Genomic DNA, 16,898 nt, shown 5'->3' on the forward strand with positions numbered 1-16,898 from the left:
AAGAAATGTTCCCAATTTCCAATCTAAACCTCCCCTGGCCCAGCCTGAGGCCGTTCCCTCTGCTCCTGTCCCTGTTCCCTGGAGCACAGCCCGGCCCCTGGGCTGTCCCCTCCTGTCAGGAGCTGTGCAGAGCCACAAGGGCCCCCCTGAGCCTCCTTTGCTCCAGGCTCAGCCCCTTCCCAGCTCCCTGAGCCTCTCCTGGTGCTCCAGACCCTTCCCCAGCTCTGTTCCCATCTCTGGACACCCCCAGCCCCTCAATGTCCCTTGATGGGTCCCGAGCTGTCCCCAGGCCCTGCTGTCCCTCCCCAGTGCCAGCACAGGATCCCAAACCCCAGAGCTGAAGGTGCTGCCTGGTTCAGGGGTCCCTGTGCCCCCCAAAGCCCCAAATCCCATTTCCCTCCTGACTGAGGCAGTGAAAGTCCACACAAGCTCGGTGTATTAAAATACAGACACTTTAATATAAAGACAAAACTTCAAAGCATCATTTCAATTACAAATCAAGGGAGACACAAGAAATTAAGTGGAGGGAGGGGAGCAAAAACTAACTCTTACATTGTGGAGAATTAGAAAGGCTGGGTGGAAATATATATATTATACATACATATATACACACCAGAATTCACACTACTGCTAGGCAGGAATGAAAGGAATGACAGAACAACTTACCAGTATAAAAAAAAATAATCCAAAAACAAACCAACCAAAAAAAAAAAAAAAAAAAAACAAACCCAAAAAAAAACCCAAAAAAAAAAAAAAGATAAATTAGGGGAAGTTTGAATTTTAAATAATTCAGTTTAATAGGCTAAACTATATAAACTAATTCCTATTCACTAGGAAACATCCCATATCACTGTCCTAAGAAAATGGGTTTTTCTAAAAATCCATTGAAAAATGGATTTTTATTAGTAGTTAAAAGTTTACTAATCAATTCCTGAGCAACAGCAACCTCATCATCTACTGCTTTCCCCATCCAAGTCCCACTCAGCGAGGGCAGGCTCTCACTCCTAAAAAGTTTAAGTAGAACAGAGACCTAAAAAGTTGGGTTTTAATTGGAAATCGATCACTTCAATGATTAATAGGTTAAAAAAGCCAAGCAGGATGGATCAACCCATTCCACCTTTTCCTCAATAACTCCAGAGACAAAACCTTTTTAAAAAAATTATTTGACTGCACCAGAAAAGCAACCAGATGTACCTCGAGAAAACCAAAGGATCACAAACCTGAGAACTTCAGGGTTAGCATCGTCAAACTTGGAATTTTCAGATGAGATTTTGTTTTTACACCACAAAGAATTCAAGGAGCCTCTTCAGGAAGAGGATCCCAAACAGTAAAATACTGGAGAATTATTTCCCAATTTTTTTTTTTGTCTTGGTTTTAAACCCTGAAGTTCCCAATAACAGCATCTTTCAATGCAATATTCAGTCTAAATATATATTTATATATTTATAATGTATAAGGATAAATAAAATATGGCACAACAACATTTTGAAACAGCTTTTAGTGAAAACCTGATCCGCAAATGGAGCGGAAAATGGAAATGGAGAAAAAAAAAAAAAAAAAAAGAAAAAACCCTTTAAAACCAGTAAGAATTCAAATATTCATACACTGACTGCACATCTATACTCCCAAAACTCCAATTCCTGTGATTTTTCCTCAGTGCTGCAAAGATAGTTCACAAAAACACTGTGAAGTTTCTGCTCCCCAAAAGCATTTTGGGTTCACAGCCCTGTCCAAGGCCCTCCCCTGCTCCCAGTCCTGAATCCCCTCTGTGCTTTTGGCTCAGGCAAAACAAGAAAAGCAGAATTTTCCACAACAGCCCCCCTGGGAGCTGGGATCATTCCAGGGTGGAGTTCCCCAGGACAAAACACACAGAGACCCCTCAGGATTCCAGGCCCTGGAGCACAGGGACAATTCCAGCACCAAAATCCCACAGGACGTGACCAAGCAAAGCCACCTCAGCACCAGTGACAGGAGAACCCCAGACCCTGGGGAACGGCAGCTCCAGGAGCAGCTCCTGGGGACAGCGACCCCGGGCCAGGCTCTGCAGGTGGCCCCAGGGCTCAGGGGGGCAGGAAGGGCCCAGCAGGGAGGGGAATCCCCATCAAGAGCCTGAGAGCAGCTCCCAGCACTGGGAGTCCCAATCAGCAGGACCTGGAGCAGGGCAGGGGAACCAGAGCATCCCGAGGGCACAGGGGGCACAGGGGGCACAGGGGGAACAGGTCCCCAGTCCAAGGTGGGCCCTGAAGGGACCCAGAGGAGCTGGAAGCACTGGCTGTCCCCTCCCTGAGCCAGGCCTGGGTGTCCCCAGCAGCTCTGCACTGCTGGGACTGGGACTGTCCCTGTCACCACCCCCCTGTCACCCCCCTGTCACCTGGACTCTCATCCAAGTGGAAAAATATCCACTGGTGGCAGATGCTGCTTCCTGAACACACAACCCCAGAGGGAACCAAGCCCCAGCAAGAACCAAAGCCCAGCAAGAACCAAAGCCAGGGCTGCCTGCCCATGGCCACAGGAAAGGCCCTGGAAGGAGCAGCCCAGCAGAGCAGGAAGGTCCTGCCAGGGGAAGGCTGGGATGAGATGGAAACAGGGACCACAGGCAGTAAATTCACTGTGCTGGGGAGCACCTGAGCTGTGGAAGCCCACGGAGCTGGGGGAAGATGCAGGAGCTGCAGGTGAGGCAGGTCTGGCTCTCACCCATCTCCTCCCAGATGTGTCTGTACACAATCAGAACAGTTTGGGAAGATTGGAAAGCACCAATAAAGTCATTTAAGAAGCCAAAGAAGGCTGAAGTGACCCCAGCACACGTCTCAGAAGTAAATCTGTCCCCAGGGTGAGGGCAGGGACACAGCCCCACCCAGCCCTGCAGCAATGCTGCAGCTGGACAGGGTTCCAGGTGGGATGGAAGAGCTGATCAGACTGGAAACCTCTCCACTCCCAGGCTGCAATTGCTCAAGTGACCTCCTCAAGGATTAAATTTGACTGAAGAAAGAAGAAAGTGACTCAGCTGAACTGAGTGTGACCCAGAGCTGGGCGAGTTTCACACTAAGGAGTGTCAAATCCTGGGGTTTTGGAATCTCTGGATTCAGAGATGAGTAAATCCATTGATGAGCAAGGGCTGTCACCTTCCTGCCTGCAGGACCTCAGGGACTGTGCTGTGAGCCCAGACAGACCCTCCAAGGGCTGATGCCAGCAATGAGGGGAAATCCCAATTCTTGTGCCAGGCTGAGCCCAGAGCCCAGCCCCAGGCAGGAACAGAGGGAGCACAGAGCCTGCACTGGAGGATAAAATGCTGCCAACAGCAAGGAAGGTACAGAGATGGAAGCACAAGAGTTTCTGACCTGTGTGGCTGAGGAGACACAAATTGCTGGTGGTCAGGAGGAGCTGGATGGGCTCAGCCCAGGATGGCAGCTCAGGGAGGATCTGCTGCACTGCCCCAAAACGCTGCTCCCTGCTTGTCCAGGCTGATCCTGCAGGGAACAGCCTGGAGGGGATGGATCCAACCCCCTTCATCCCCTGCACCAGCTCAGATCCAGCCTCCTCATCCTCAGCAGTGCTTTCCCTCAGCAATTCCAGCTGCTGGCTGTCTCCAGAGCCCTGGCTGATGGAAGAAGAATTGCTGCTGAATTACTCATCTGCAGCAAGTCCCAAATTTAGGTGCAGTGCCTGTGGAGCCCTCCCAGCACTGTGGCTCCCCAGGGGACTGGGCCTGGCGAGCCAGAGGTGGCAAATGCCCAAGAAAGGAAGAGCCCACGGAATTCTTGTTCCTCAAGGCTGACATTCAGCAGCAGGGACAGGTTTTCCTCAGCACAGCACTCAGGAAGTTCCATTTTTTGGCAGCAGACTTGCTCCAAGATGTGTTTTTGCTTCCTGGCGAGTCCTTTGCTGGCAGCAGAGGCCTGGAGGGAGGGAATGGTGTCACAGCCCCAGAAGGACTGGACCCAGCACCAGCAGGAGAAATTCTCTTTTTTGGAACTGTTAGGCTTTGATTGCTCCAGAGGATCTTCAATTATTGCAAACAGGTTTCAGCTCCTGGCTCAGTGCTGCAGCAGTGGGGTCACAGCTGTGGCCACATGGATCCAGCCAGGTGAGAGCTCTTCCCAATGTGCAGACAGAGCAGCAAGAGACTGGCCAGGAGCTGCACTCCAGGAGCCTCCAGGTCCCTTCCAACTCAGGATGTTCTGTGAGTCCAAGATTTTAAGCTGGGCTTGCCCCAGATCATGGCAAAGCAATAAAAGGTCAGGGAGAGGGAAGACAAAACCAGGAATCTCTTGGCAAAAACATCTCCCAGCTCAGCCAGTGCTGAGGCACCAGCCCCAAACTGCCCCCCTGGCTGCCCTCAGTGCTGAGCAGGCCCCAGCTGGAAGCACAACCTGGGAATCACAACCAGGAACAGACACAGTGCAGGGCCTGGGCTGGGGGGACACCAGCAAGGCTGGAGCAGCTCCAGATGCCCCAGAGTGGGGTGGGCAGGGGGGGCACAGAGGGCACTGGGAGGGCAGGGGGGGCACAGAGGGCACTGGGAGGGCAGGGGGGACACAGAGGGCACTGGGAGGGCAGGGGGGGCACAGAGGGCACTGGGGTGGCAGGGGGGGCACAGAGGGCACTGGGGTGCAGCAGGCACTGGGGTGCAGCAGGCAGTGCTGCACAGGCAGGGGCAGGATGAGGCTCAGGCAGACTGGATCCCTTTCCAGGAACCCCAAAGATTCACTCCTGGGTCTGCTCCCCTTCCTGGGTGAGTCTGGAGAGCCACAGAGCCAAAGCTCCTGGGAGGTGGCAGAGGCTCAGGCCCAGCTGTGCTGAGCCCCAGGGGTTGTGCTGCCATTCCTGAGGCTGCTCCTGGCCACCAAGGCAGTGACAAAGGTGACACTGAGGCACAGACAGGCTCTGCTTCTCCACAGCACCCAGCAAAGGGCAGGGGACAAACTCCTCACCCAAGGCTCCAAAGGGTCCTGGAATCACAGAATTGTTCAGGTTGGAAAAGATCTTCCAGATCAGAGAGTCCAGCTGTGAGGTGACAGTGGCCAGGCCACCCTGACCTCTGACAGCTCTGCTGGATGCAGAGCACATCATTCCCAAAGGATCTGTCCCTCCTCAGCCTGCAGGGAGGGTGACACAGGTGACCCAGGCCCGGAGCAGGGCACAGAGGGTTCCTGGGATCTGTGGGTTGGGTCCTTCTCCAGCAGGAATCCTGGCAGTGCCCTGGGCACCACCCAAACCAGGACAGGGATGGCAGCTGAGTTTTCTTCCTGTGGCTGGAGGTGATGAAGGGAGGCACAAGAGCTCCAAGGGACACCACGTCCTGGTCCCTCTGCAGGAAAGGATCTGATCAAAGCAGGGGGGTGAAAAGCTTCTACTTGAATTTCCTCCTCTCTCTCTTTCACCAGAGATATAAACCATGGGGGAGAGGTAATTAGGAAATTAATTAAGGCTGCTGCCCCTCCAGCAATCACTCATTTACAGTCTCCAGAGGCCCCAGCACTCTGCTGTGTGCTGGGGCAGAAGCTGGAGCTGCCCAACTCCCAGCTGCAAAGCATCTGGGTTACTGTGCTCCTGGATTCCAGGACATACACTGAGTTTGGCTCCTACGAGAAGCTACTGGATGTTCCTCTCACCCTCTGAGCATTCCTGCCCTTCCCCAGGCTCTCCCTGTGCTGCCAGACCCTCAGCAGGACACACCCTGTCCCACACAAAGCAGAAATGCCAAAATGCCCCCAGCTCCCAGGGCTTTCAGTCCCTTCCCAGAGGATAAGGAGGCAAAGCCAGACCCCAGAGGCTGCACAGAGGCTGCCATGGAAGACACAGCCAGGAATCCACAGGACAACTGCACCTGGTGCTAAACCTCCCCAGGACTGCCCAGGATGAGGCTCAGAGCTGAACCTGCAGAGGGAGGAGCTGCTGCAGCCCCTGAGCCCCTCCAACACTCCCAACCCTGCTGGACCCAGGCAGGAGAGCCCAGGAGGGCACAGGGACCCCACTGAGCCCAAAGCCAGAGCCCAGGAGGGCACAGGGACCCCACTGAGCCCAAAGCCAGAGAGCCCAGGAGGGCACAGGGACCCCACTGAGCCCAAAGCCAGAGAGCCCAGGAGGGCACAGGGACCCCACTGAGCCCAAAGCCAGAGCCCAGGAGGGCACAGGGACCCCACTGAGCCCAAAGCCAGAGCAGCTCTGTGACCCTGGGGGCTCCAAGGGGCTCCTGCCCCTGCCTGGCTGCTGCAGTGGGAGATCCAACAAGGAGCATTAGAGGGGTTAAAGCCAGTGCTGCCACTCTGAGCACCAGGGAGGTGTTTTCCAAAGCCTGAATGTGATTTTTTTTTCCAGTCATTTTGCTGTTGCAATCCCCTTTCTACTGTAATATTTTTAATTGGTGCTTGGCCTGGCCTGAACTCAGGCCAGCCTGATTTCTACTTCAATGGATCCTCCTTCTCCTCCTCACTTTGTGCACTTGAATAAATAAGTTTTTTACAGGTTCATTGTGCATTGTACAAAGTAAAACCAAAGGAAATAAAGCATAGGGAACTGAGAAGTTTCCATCACAGCTCTATGAAATCAGCCCCTCCTGCACACACGGCACCGAGTCACGACGCAGGGGGACAGTGACAGCACAGGGTCAGGTCAGGGTGTTTTTGTGAACTACCATTCAAGAACCTACTGAAAAGCAAAGGAACACAAAAGCAAAATGCACCTTGTTAATCCATGGACACGGCCAGGCCGGGTCAGAGTCAAGCATCCAAACCCTACCAAGGAAAGCGTCGTGCTTGGAAGGAAAGAACAACGAGCTGAGCAAACTCTGCAGCCTGCAGCAGGACAGAAACACAAAGTTCAACCTTCCCAAAGCTGGGAGAGGGCTGCACCAGCACACACCCTGCTCAAACACCAAGGCCAGCCCCAAGAAGCGTTACCAGACCAGCTACCAAAATTCACAGTGACCCCAGCACCACCGGCACCTGCAGATGGCCCAGGGAAGGAGTTTGGATGGGACAGGACTTGGATTTCTCCTGTTCCAGCTGTGCCTGCCCAGGCTGCTCCAGAGGGGAGCACAGAGCCCTCATTAGTCACAAACTCAATTAAAACCCACCCAGGTAAAAAGGGCCTGGCTCAGTCTGAACCAAACACTGGGGAAAAATTCCTTCCTCTGTCAGCCCTGGCTGCCAACCAAGAGGATTTGGGGATATGAACACAGGCAGGGGAATAAATAATCTGCAGACCTTTAAAAACTGGGTTTGGCATTGGTCAACCCCCCAAAATCAGCACCAAGGATTCAAACCAGAGGCACAGTTCTGACGGACAAAATAGCACCGAGGAGGCTCTTTTACATCTCTGCTGGTGTGCCAGTCCTTTAGTATTCCGAGAATTTAATAATAATAACTTGTATTTATGAATCTAGGTGGAATAAAATAAGTCAAAATTGTTTTCACTTTAAAAAAAAGATAAATACTTTATCTAAACTATCAACAATACAAACTGGAGCTTTAAGCATTTCTTTTGCCTTTTTTTTTTTGCCTTTTTTTCCTTTTTTTTTCTTTTTTTTTTTTTTAGTCAGATTCACAGTAAATGTTTGCTCTGTTGTTTAGGTCTTTTTTTTTTATGGTTTTTATTTTGTCCAGTAGTAAGAGTAGAAACCCCTGCACAGGCCAGGTGAGCACCTTTCAGTGGAAGCCGAGTGAAGTTGGTCCACGTTGTCCTTGCATAGGTCACATTGGGTTGAGGTAGAAATCCTAGTTACCTGCACAACAGGAGGAGAGGAAGAGACTCATCTAAATAAAAGGCAAAAATCTGCTGTGTTGTTAGATGTGTCAATCATTCCTACATTGCTCCAAGACCTCCTCAGATGAAGCAAATCTTGACCCAATCCCAATTAGAGGAAAGGATGGATGTTCCAAGGGACGTGTGGGCCCCTCCAAATGCTGCAGTTTTTCAAGCTGTGGCTGTGTTGAACTCTGTCCTATAGGACTGAAATCAAGTGAGGGGAAAAGAGTAAAAAAGGTATAATCTCCCCTCAGTATTTCACCTTTTTATAGTAAAAGTTAATCTGCTTTGAGTTTTGTTATTATTGTGGGGGAGGGACATTATGAATCACAGAAAGGTTTGGGTTGGGAGGGACCTCAAAGCCCATCCAGTGCCACCCCTGCCATGGCAGGGACACCTCCCACTGTCCCAGGCTGCTCCCAGCCCTGTCCAGCCCGGCCTTGGGCACTGCCAGGGATGCAGGGGCAGCCCCAGCTGCTCTGGGCACCCTGGGCCAGGGCCTGCCCACCCTGCCAGGGAACAATTCCTGATTGCCAAGATCCCATCCAGCCCTGCCCTCTGGCACTGGGAGCCATTGCCTGGCTCCTGTCCCTGCAGGCCTTGTCCCCAGTCCCTCTGCAGCTCTCCTGGAGCCCCTTCAGGCCCTGCCAGGGGCTCTCAGGTGTCCCTGGAGCCTTCTCTTGTCCAGGTGAGCTCCCCCAGCTCTGCCAGCACAGAAGCAAAGCAGATTATTGCAGTCCCCAATTCCTGCTTCCAGCCCTGCTTCCCCAAGGACTGAACACATCTGAACCCATTTCTGCTCTCACTGAAATCAAGGCACTGCTCCAATCTCTTGGCTTCAAGTCACAGGGTTGGGATCAGAACCACCTCTGGCACCATCAGTTCTGCTCCTGTGCTCCACAACCCAGCTTTGACACCCAGCTATTTTTCTACCAGTCCCTTTTGTGCTTTGCCTCTTATTTTCAGTATTTTTCAGTGACAGGGACTGTCACAGCTGATGGATGCTACTCCAGCATGGTCTCAGTTCCAGGTAATTCCAACAAGTCCTCACACACAGACCCTCCTCATCATCCCCATCTTCCTTCATCCCCATCCTCTCTCTGTTTGGGGTTTTCCATGCCCCCCTCTCTGCTGGCACACAAAGCCCTTCCTCAGCCTCCCTCTCCTGCAGGGAAGGACCTGGCAATACTTACGTGCCTCCCAAAAGCCTAACCAGGGGTTTGTGGTGTCTGAGGAGGAATTTGATGAGGAAAACACTACACACAATGCACAGAGGCTCTCTCAGGTGTGTTGTAATCGAGTTTTATAAGCAGCAAAGTGTGTTCAGCCACGTTTGTAGCTTTGGTACCAGTGGACAGCAACAACATCACAGACCTACAAGGAAAGCAGGGAGCCAGCTCTGGGGCTGGACACACTGGATGCACTTGGCAAGCACGAGTTGGTACAGCAGGATTGCCACAGAGTGTTTGCATGAACCACAGGACCCAGCTCTGTGGTGGTACAGTTTATTCTAGACAGTTCAAGAAATACCTGCTGCAGGAGAAATGCACACAGCCTCGGAACCCTCCTCTCCTCCAGCCTTTGTGGAGAGTGGAGCCCACTTCCCCCTGCACATTCCCTGTGCTCCCAGGGCTTGTGAGCAAAAATAAAACATCTGCTGGGGCTGTTCCTGCTGGCCCTGGCAGCAAGTCCAGCACAGGGAAGTGACAGGGGAGTCACAGCCCTTCTCTGCTACCTGTGGTTGTGTTTCCAGTGATGCAGGGGACACTGACTGCACTGCAGGCCCAGGGAATTTGCTCTCCAAGCAAAGCTGAAGGTTATAACCTAGAGATTGTTAACTTCATGATCATTTCGAGCAGCTGTTGTTGACTGGCAGTTTGTACTGACCACCACATTGTCACACAGAATCACAAAGAGGCACCTTTGGGCACCTCAATGCTACGGACAAGGACTGGTTTGGGATAAACAGGCTGTGCAAGAGGGGAGGGGGATCAGATGGTCAACACCCACTTCCAAAAACTGTATAAAACCACATGAAAAACAGACATTTCCTCCTGTTACTACCTCCAGAAAGAACATTTTCTCTACCTATGAAGAGACATCAGCCTGAACATAACCCTGAGCCAGAGCAGTTCCCCCTGTGAGCACTCCTTGTCGAGAAATCCTGACTCCCAGAACAGAGAGCACCAACACTTCCCATCCTCTGCCACCAGCTGAATTGCTCCCCACATTTTAGAGATTTCAATCCCCACATTTTAGAGATTTCAATCCCCACAATTTAGGGATTTTCAATCCCCACATTTTAGAGATTTTCAATCCCCACATTTTAGAGATTTTCAATCCCCACATTTTAGAGATTTTCAATCCCCACATTTTAGAGATTTTCAATCCCCACATTTTAGAGATTTTCAATCCCCACATTTTAGAGATTTCAATCCCCACATTTTAGAGATTTTCAATCCCCACATTTTAGAGATTCCTCTCCTCATTTCAGAGGTTTCTCTCCCCCATTTCAGAGGTTTCTCTCCCCCATTTTAGGGCACGTTTTCCCCGTTTCAGAGGTTCCTGTTTCACGGAGCCCGGCCCCGACCTCTCTCTCTCTGCAAAGGAAGAAGCGTCAAGTGAGCATCTCGCACGCAAACTCCTCTGGTTTTGAGTCTGGCCTTACCTTACAAAACAAGAACTGTTAGCTAAGCAAGCTCTTTATCGTGGCTTAACCCCCGAAAGGTGCGAAGCATAAGGAGGCTGCATGCCAAGGGTCACCCACATAGCGGCCGTGCCAGCGGCGTTGGGCTGCGGGAGCACGCGGGGCAGGGGCGGGTGGTGCACGGTAAAGGAGGGGCGGGAGGGTTTGTGCTGGAGAGAAGCCAGTTTGAGAGACAAAGAAGAGTTAGACTGGACAGGAGCAGAGCAGGAGGAGGAGGAGGAGGAGGAGGAGGAGGAGGGCAGGAACGTCTCGCCAGGAGGGATGGAGGGCAGGTTCTGCAGGAGAGCAGGCTCGGAGTTAGAAGCGAGTAAAGGAGGAGGGGGAGGCAAGGACACGTTAGGAGGGGGTGGAGGGGGGTGGAAGACAGATTGCACTGGAGCTCTGTTGAGGTGCTGAGCAGGTCTAGTCTCACTAGATGTTACTAAATTAGAGGAAGAGGGTGGGAAGGATGAGGATGAGGTGCTGGCAACAGCCTGCAGAGGGTTTAAGCTTAGCACGGTGCTGCTAGAGACAGCACTGCTGCTGAAACTGGCTCCAAACTGATGAGGAGAGGAGGCAGAAGGCACCGCATGGTTAAAAATACCTGCAAACAGGAGAGAAAAACTCAGCTTCAACAGATGGCCTTTGTACAGTCTCAAGTGACAAGAGAAACAAAACAAAAAAAGGAAAAAAAAAGAAAACAAACAAACAAACAAAAGCAAAATTATAATAAGTTACAGCCCCATACAAAAATGTGCAGCGTGAGAAGGCAGCAAGCAATGAGGAGATAATGGTGCAGGCCAGGAGGTACAAAAGGTTCCACTTACCTTTCCTACTGCCAACCTCTAAAGGCCACGAGGAAAAATGGTCAGAACCAAGAACTGTCACTTCTATACCACACAGGCAGAGTTTTGATGAGATTAGAAGTGATCTTTAGAGTTGCTTATCTGAAGACTCAAAGTGCTGCTCTTCCCTCCCCACCCTCCTGCTCCCCCACTTACAGGGCAGCAGAGGGGAGGTGTAATTCCAGCAAATCTACGTGCTGAGAGATGTGAGAGTTAGGATTTCCCGACATGGTGCCTGAATGATTATGGACAGGTCAGAAAAACTGCCCTAGACACTTAGAGATGGCAGGTTCAGCCTATCTTCTGGTCCTGCCAGCTTGTCCCCGGTGTGGGCCACAGAAGCCAAGCCTGTGCAGAATCCCAGAAGTGCAAGGTGCATATGGCATTGCCCTTCCTGGCCAAGAAATGCTCTTCATGTCCATTCAAGGGCCAGAATGCTACAGAACTCCCAACACCAGCTCCTCTGATGTTCTGCTCCTCCTGGATCATGCTAAATCCATTCAAGGCCTAAACTCAATCTTTACTCAAGTTGACAAGTTAGAGATCCTTAACATGGTACCAGGACAAGTCAAATCTGTTACCTGCAGGCAGACCTAAGTTGGTTCCAACACAGCAACATCTGAACAAGCAAACATTATCAATCACAAAGTCTGGGTGTATTGTTTCATTAAGGTGGTACAACAAGCTCATCTAGCAGACAAAGCTCATGAGATTTCACTGTAGGGAACTGAAATCATCCTAGCAATTCCAAGAGAGAGAGAGAAAGAGAGAGAGGAGACTGGTTATGTGAGACAGATCTGCTTGGCATCCTGTAGAAATGAAAGGGTTTCACCCCTGGAGAGGCAGTGTCAGACTTTCCTTTAGGCCCTGTCTTATACCAGAGAAAGAGTTCTGCCTACCTCCAACTGTTCCACCTGTAACCCCAGGAGAGAAGTTCCCCATAGTGTGAGAATTAGTCAGTCTGGTTGCAGCTGATGACACGTGGACCAGACTGGCAGCAGCTGGCATTGAATTAAATAAGGACTGCAATACTGAGGAATTTGTCACCGAGTTGAGGTTTGCTTGCAAGGCCATGGGGCCGAGGGGGAACTGTGATCCAGTGGTCAGAGTGTTGAGGAAGGGATGGTGCGTCGGGACAGACGGCGCTGGGTTCCCTGCTGAGGAAACAGCAGTAGAAAGGCTTTTACCATTCAGAAGGCCACCAGACGAAACAGCAGCAGAAATGAAAAGGTTGTGGCCGTTTTTAAACTCCACGTCTCGGTCCCTTCCCTTGCCGACCTTCCCGTTGTGCTGCACTGAGTTTTTCTCCACAGCCCCCCCTGCTCGGGCGCTCAGCTCGCCCAGCTCCTTGCCCTTCACCCCGGGCCGGCTCAGCTCTTCTCCCTTGGTGCCCAGAGCTTCCAGCTGCCTCTTGTTCAGGAACAGGTTGGTGTCTGACACCCCCAGGTCCTTGCCTCGCTGCGAGGGGAAGCCCAGGGAGCAGTTGGAGCCATCCCCAGCTTTGTGAGGGAGAGCAGCGCCGTCCATGAAGCCGTGCAGGCCCAGCTCGGAGGACAGGCCCCCGTTGTAGCTGAAGCCATTGGGGGGGTTTGTGCCAGGGCTCAGCCCGTCCGAGGGCACTGCCAGGCTCTTCCTGGGGTGTCCTGGCACCTTGGTGTCCATGGGCAGCCCGTCCTCGGAGGGAGGCCTGAAGGCAAACAGGGAGTTCTGGCTCAGAGCTGACACGGCCTGCAAGGGGCTGTCGGTGGTTTTGGTCAGGTTGATGTCAGATATCGGTGAAAAAGTCGATTTCCATTTGCTGCTGTTCATGTTCTCATTGCTTTGTGCTTGTTTCCTCCCCGATATGCTGCCACCTGATTGGGGGGGAAGATTTAGAAATGTCAATCAACAGCATTCACTCAATCTGCCCCTTGAGAACGGGGTTTTATAGAATCACAGAGTCCTTTAAGACCATCAAGTCCAATCATCAACCAGCTCCACCACCATGCTTATCACTAAACCATGTCCCCAAGTGCCCCATCCATTGGTTTTCTGAACACTTCCAGGGATGGGAACCCCACCACTGCCCTGGGCAGCCCCTTTCAATGTCTGACCATGCTTTTAGTGGTGGTCAGGCATTGAAATTAGAAATAACATAAGATATAAATAAATAACACATGATAATAAAAAATTCTCACAATATCCAATCCAAACCTCCCCTGGCACAGCTTGAGACCATTTTTCCCTGTCCTGTCCCTTGTTTCCTGGGAGCAGAGCCTCATTCCCCCTGGCTGTCCCCTCCTTTCAGGGAGTTGTAGAGAGTGAGGATACCCTGAGCCTCCTTTTCTCCAGGCTGAGCTCCCCCAGCTGCTCCTGGTGATTCAGACCCTTCTCTCAGCAGCACCCACATTTTTTATCCTTCAAAACCCACCTTTTATCAGTCTGTAATTTTATTTCTGAACCAAAGGCAGAAATATTTGTGAAGTCACTTGAAAGTCCTTAAAATTCAGTTTAACACTGTAGAAAAGTCTGAGAACACTGATCTGTTTTTTCCCCCTATATTTGTACTACAGATCCCTCCTCAAACCCTGAGTCAGTGAAAAAACTGGTCAGGTCTTTGCTGACCTGTGACTACAGAAAGGAGTGACCCAAAATCTGGAATTAGCAGCCACCTGGCTTAATGATGATTAAGAATGACACTTGGTCCAGCAGCAGAAAGAAACTGTCAGCTTCACCCATCCCAGGCCCAGCCATTGCCACAAACAATTCCCATTCCTCACACGTACCATTTTCAACAGTCTTCTGTGGAGATTTGCTTTCCAATGATATTGTTGCAATTTTCCTCTCAATTCTAGTGGGAAAATAGAAAGGTTATTGCACCTATAGCACAAACCTTCTGTTGCACATTTCCCCTCACAATTTATACTCCTCATGATCAGGTCCTATCAGATGAGAGTATAAAAAAACAACTCAGTCCCACAGTTTTGTGTCACTAAAGGAATTTATAAGCATCCAAAACCCCACCACAAGCTTTAGGCAGGAGCTATTACAGAATTACTGCTCTTTGACAGGATTAGTGCACGTTCAGAGAACTTTGTTGTTTTCTTTCAAAACGAGAAGCAGAACCACATTACTATAGAGGTTATTTTTCTCAGAACCATAGGATGGTTTGGCTTGGGAGGGACTTTAAAGCCCATCCAGTGCCACCCCTGCCATGGCAGGGACACCTCCCACTGTCCCAGGCTGCTCCCAGCCCTGTCCAGCCTGGCCTTGGGCACTGCCAGGGATGCAGGGGCAGCCCCAGCTGCTCTGGGCACCCTGTGCCAGGGCCCTCCTGGGTTCTGCCATCCCTGGGCTGAGCCCTCTCCTGATTCCTGCTGGATTGAGGGGGGGAGAGAGGCAAACCAGGCTGGTTTGGGGGCTGCCAGCAGCACCTTCCTGGATTGGCAGAGCAAACAGAAACCCCACAGCTGCCAGGATGGGAAAATGAGCTGGGCAATGCTGGCCCCACTGGTCAAGGGGAATAAATCCCAGAATATCCCGAGCTGGATCCCACAGAGATCATCAGTGCAGCCCCATCCCTGCCCAGCCACCCCAAGAACCCCACCCTGAGCACCCCTGGGAGCTCCTGGAGCTCTGGCAGCCTTGGCACCATTCCCTGGGGAGCCTGGGCAGTGCCCAGCAGCCTCGGGGGGCAGAACCTTGCCCTGAGCTCCATGCCAAGGCCTGGCCCAGCTCCAGCCCTTGCTGGGCTCCTGTCCCTGTCCCAGAGCAGAGCTCAGCCCCTGCCCCTGTGCCTGCCCTGGGCAGGAGCTGCAGCCCCCAGGAGCCTCCCCTCATCTCCCCCATTTCTCAGCCATTTCTCCAAGGCCAGACCCTGCCAGCTCTGCAAACACAGCAGCAGCAACAGCAGCTTCCCACATTCTACTGCCTGAATACCTTCCCTGTTCCCAGCTTCAGCCACATCAGAGGTTTGGGATAATGGGATGGGCCTTCAAGCAAGGAGAACAAAGAGGCTTTAAACACACCCCTCCTGCTGAGAGCAGTGTTATCAGCCCTGAAAGAAACCCTATCCTGAAACTGTGCCTGTGCATTCACCTGCTGCTATTGTGCTCATCCTCAGAGCCCTGCTCGTCATCCGATGTCAGGGGGGAGTAATGGACACCGTTGCTCTGAACGAGGGGCTTCTCTTTTTTCAGCACTGGGGGCTGGTCATTGTCCTGGTAAGGAACAGGAGAGTTCTTCAGGGAGTTTTCAGGAGAGGAAATGGCTGTTATTTCTAAGGGCTGGTTAATGTTATTGACCTGGGTGAAAAGGAAAGAAAGCAGTTACACATGAGAGTATGCTTGGAAAGGCAACTTATAAAGATTTGAATGCAGGTTTAACTTGCTCTGGGACATCCAACAGCTGCTGCTTTAGCACTGCTGCTGTCTTCCACCTCCTGCATTAGAACCTGGGGTGAGAGCTTAAATAAACTTGGAAAAATAGCTAATTTTCATTCTTTGATTTCACGTTTGACATCAGAAATGACGACCTGGAATAAACCTTTTCTTCTCAAACTACACTGCAGGATCACATGCACACAACTCTCTAGCTGGCTTCATTAGCAAGAATGCCATATGCTTCTGGCACTCCTCTGCTGTTTAGTCAATCTTAGCTTAAACTATTTTCAAAATATTGAATCTACAGCCTCAAAACTCAACTTCACTGCAGAAACAAGCTCTTTGTCATGAGGGAAGAGATTATTTTTAATTTTTAATGCTCTGACAGCAAAGAGCTCTTTGAAGACATTCTGCTTATACACAAACTGTTCACCAACTTAGTGAAAATGAGAGGCAGGCAGGAATTGCTGCAAAGAGCCTTCATGGCAATTCCAGCTCCAGCCTGGAGCTTATCCCTTGTAGAATCCTGTGATTCCTTCCCCCTCAGGGAAATCCCCAGAGCCTTGCCTTGCAGAGATTTACCATAGTCTCACCATACTCTTCCCATAGAGTTTAACCCCCTGGGTGAACAGAAAACACTTCCCCATGGGGTCTTGCCCAACACTGATCCATCCCAGCTCCTTCCCCCATATGTCCCAACTTCCCCTGGTTTCTCCTTTCCCTGTTTCTCCTTGGTTGTGGTACCCCTGCTGGCCATCCCCATCTTCCCTGAAAGCCAAAGCCTTTGCCCTGCCCTTTGTGCCACCCCTGTGCCCTCTCCTACTTAACCTTGTGCACAGAACATGGTTTGTCTTTTGTCTCTGGTTCCCCTTCAGTGTGCTGAAATAAACCTTGCTGGAACTGACCATATGTTATAGATACATATTATAATATTGGCTTTTCACGAATATTAAAATGAATTTTATATGTGTGATGTTAAAGTAAAATGAATTTTATATGTGTGATGTTATCTTTGTTATAAAGATATTGTTTTTATTTCTGTTATTAATTAAGCTTAGACATAATAGTGGAATAGTTGATATAAGTGTGCTGGTGTGAAAATGCCTGCTTGGATGGGATAACATCCAATGAATACAGGGTAAGGACACCTGCACAGATCTGCCAACCATCAGCATCTGCTGTCTGAACAAAGTGTGGACCAAGGCCCAAAAACTGGAAGCGATAAAGAAAAGGAACCAAAACCACAGCTAAGAAACATGC

General features: G+C 50.9%; 1 protein-coding gene across 9 annotated transcripts in view; it reads right to left on the reverse strand.

Annotated features, from left to right (window-relative positions):
* Positions 1–430: 430 nt before the first annotated feature.
* DOT1L (DOT1 like histone lysine methyltransferase) overlaps positions 431–16,898 on the reverse strand; it is a 97,450-nt gene continuing 80,982 nt past the window's right edge. For 4 of the 9 annotated variants that reach the window (XM_071451938.1, XM_071451939.1, XM_071451935.1 and 1 more), the window contains 4 exons: positions 15,355–15,560; positions 14,043–14,107; positions 12,177–13,130; positions 431–11,036 (listed from right to left, as the gene is read on the reverse strand). In XM_071451938.1, coding sequence (XP_071308039.1) covers positions 10,450–11,036; positions 12,177–13,130; positions 14,043–14,107; positions 15,355–15,560 — 1,812 coding nt within the window. In that variant the 3' untranslated portion in view covers positions 431–10,449. Of the gene's footprint in view, positions 11,037–11,259; positions 13,131–14,042; positions 14,108–15,354; positions 15,561–16,898 lie in introns of all 9 variants that reach the window. The other 5 variants (XM_071451936.1, XR_011683146.1, XM_071451940.1 and 2 more) reach the window with 5 other exon arrangements.

Source organism: Agelaius tricolor, unplaced genomic scaffold (assembly GCF_023055355.1).
Source record: "Agelaius tricolor isolate 1412-34295 unplaced genomic scaffold, bAgeTri1.0.p SCAF_33, whole genome shotgun sequence".
Lineage (NCBI taxonomy): Eukaryota > Metazoa > Chordata > Aves > Passeriformes > Icteridae > Agelaius > Agelaius tricolor.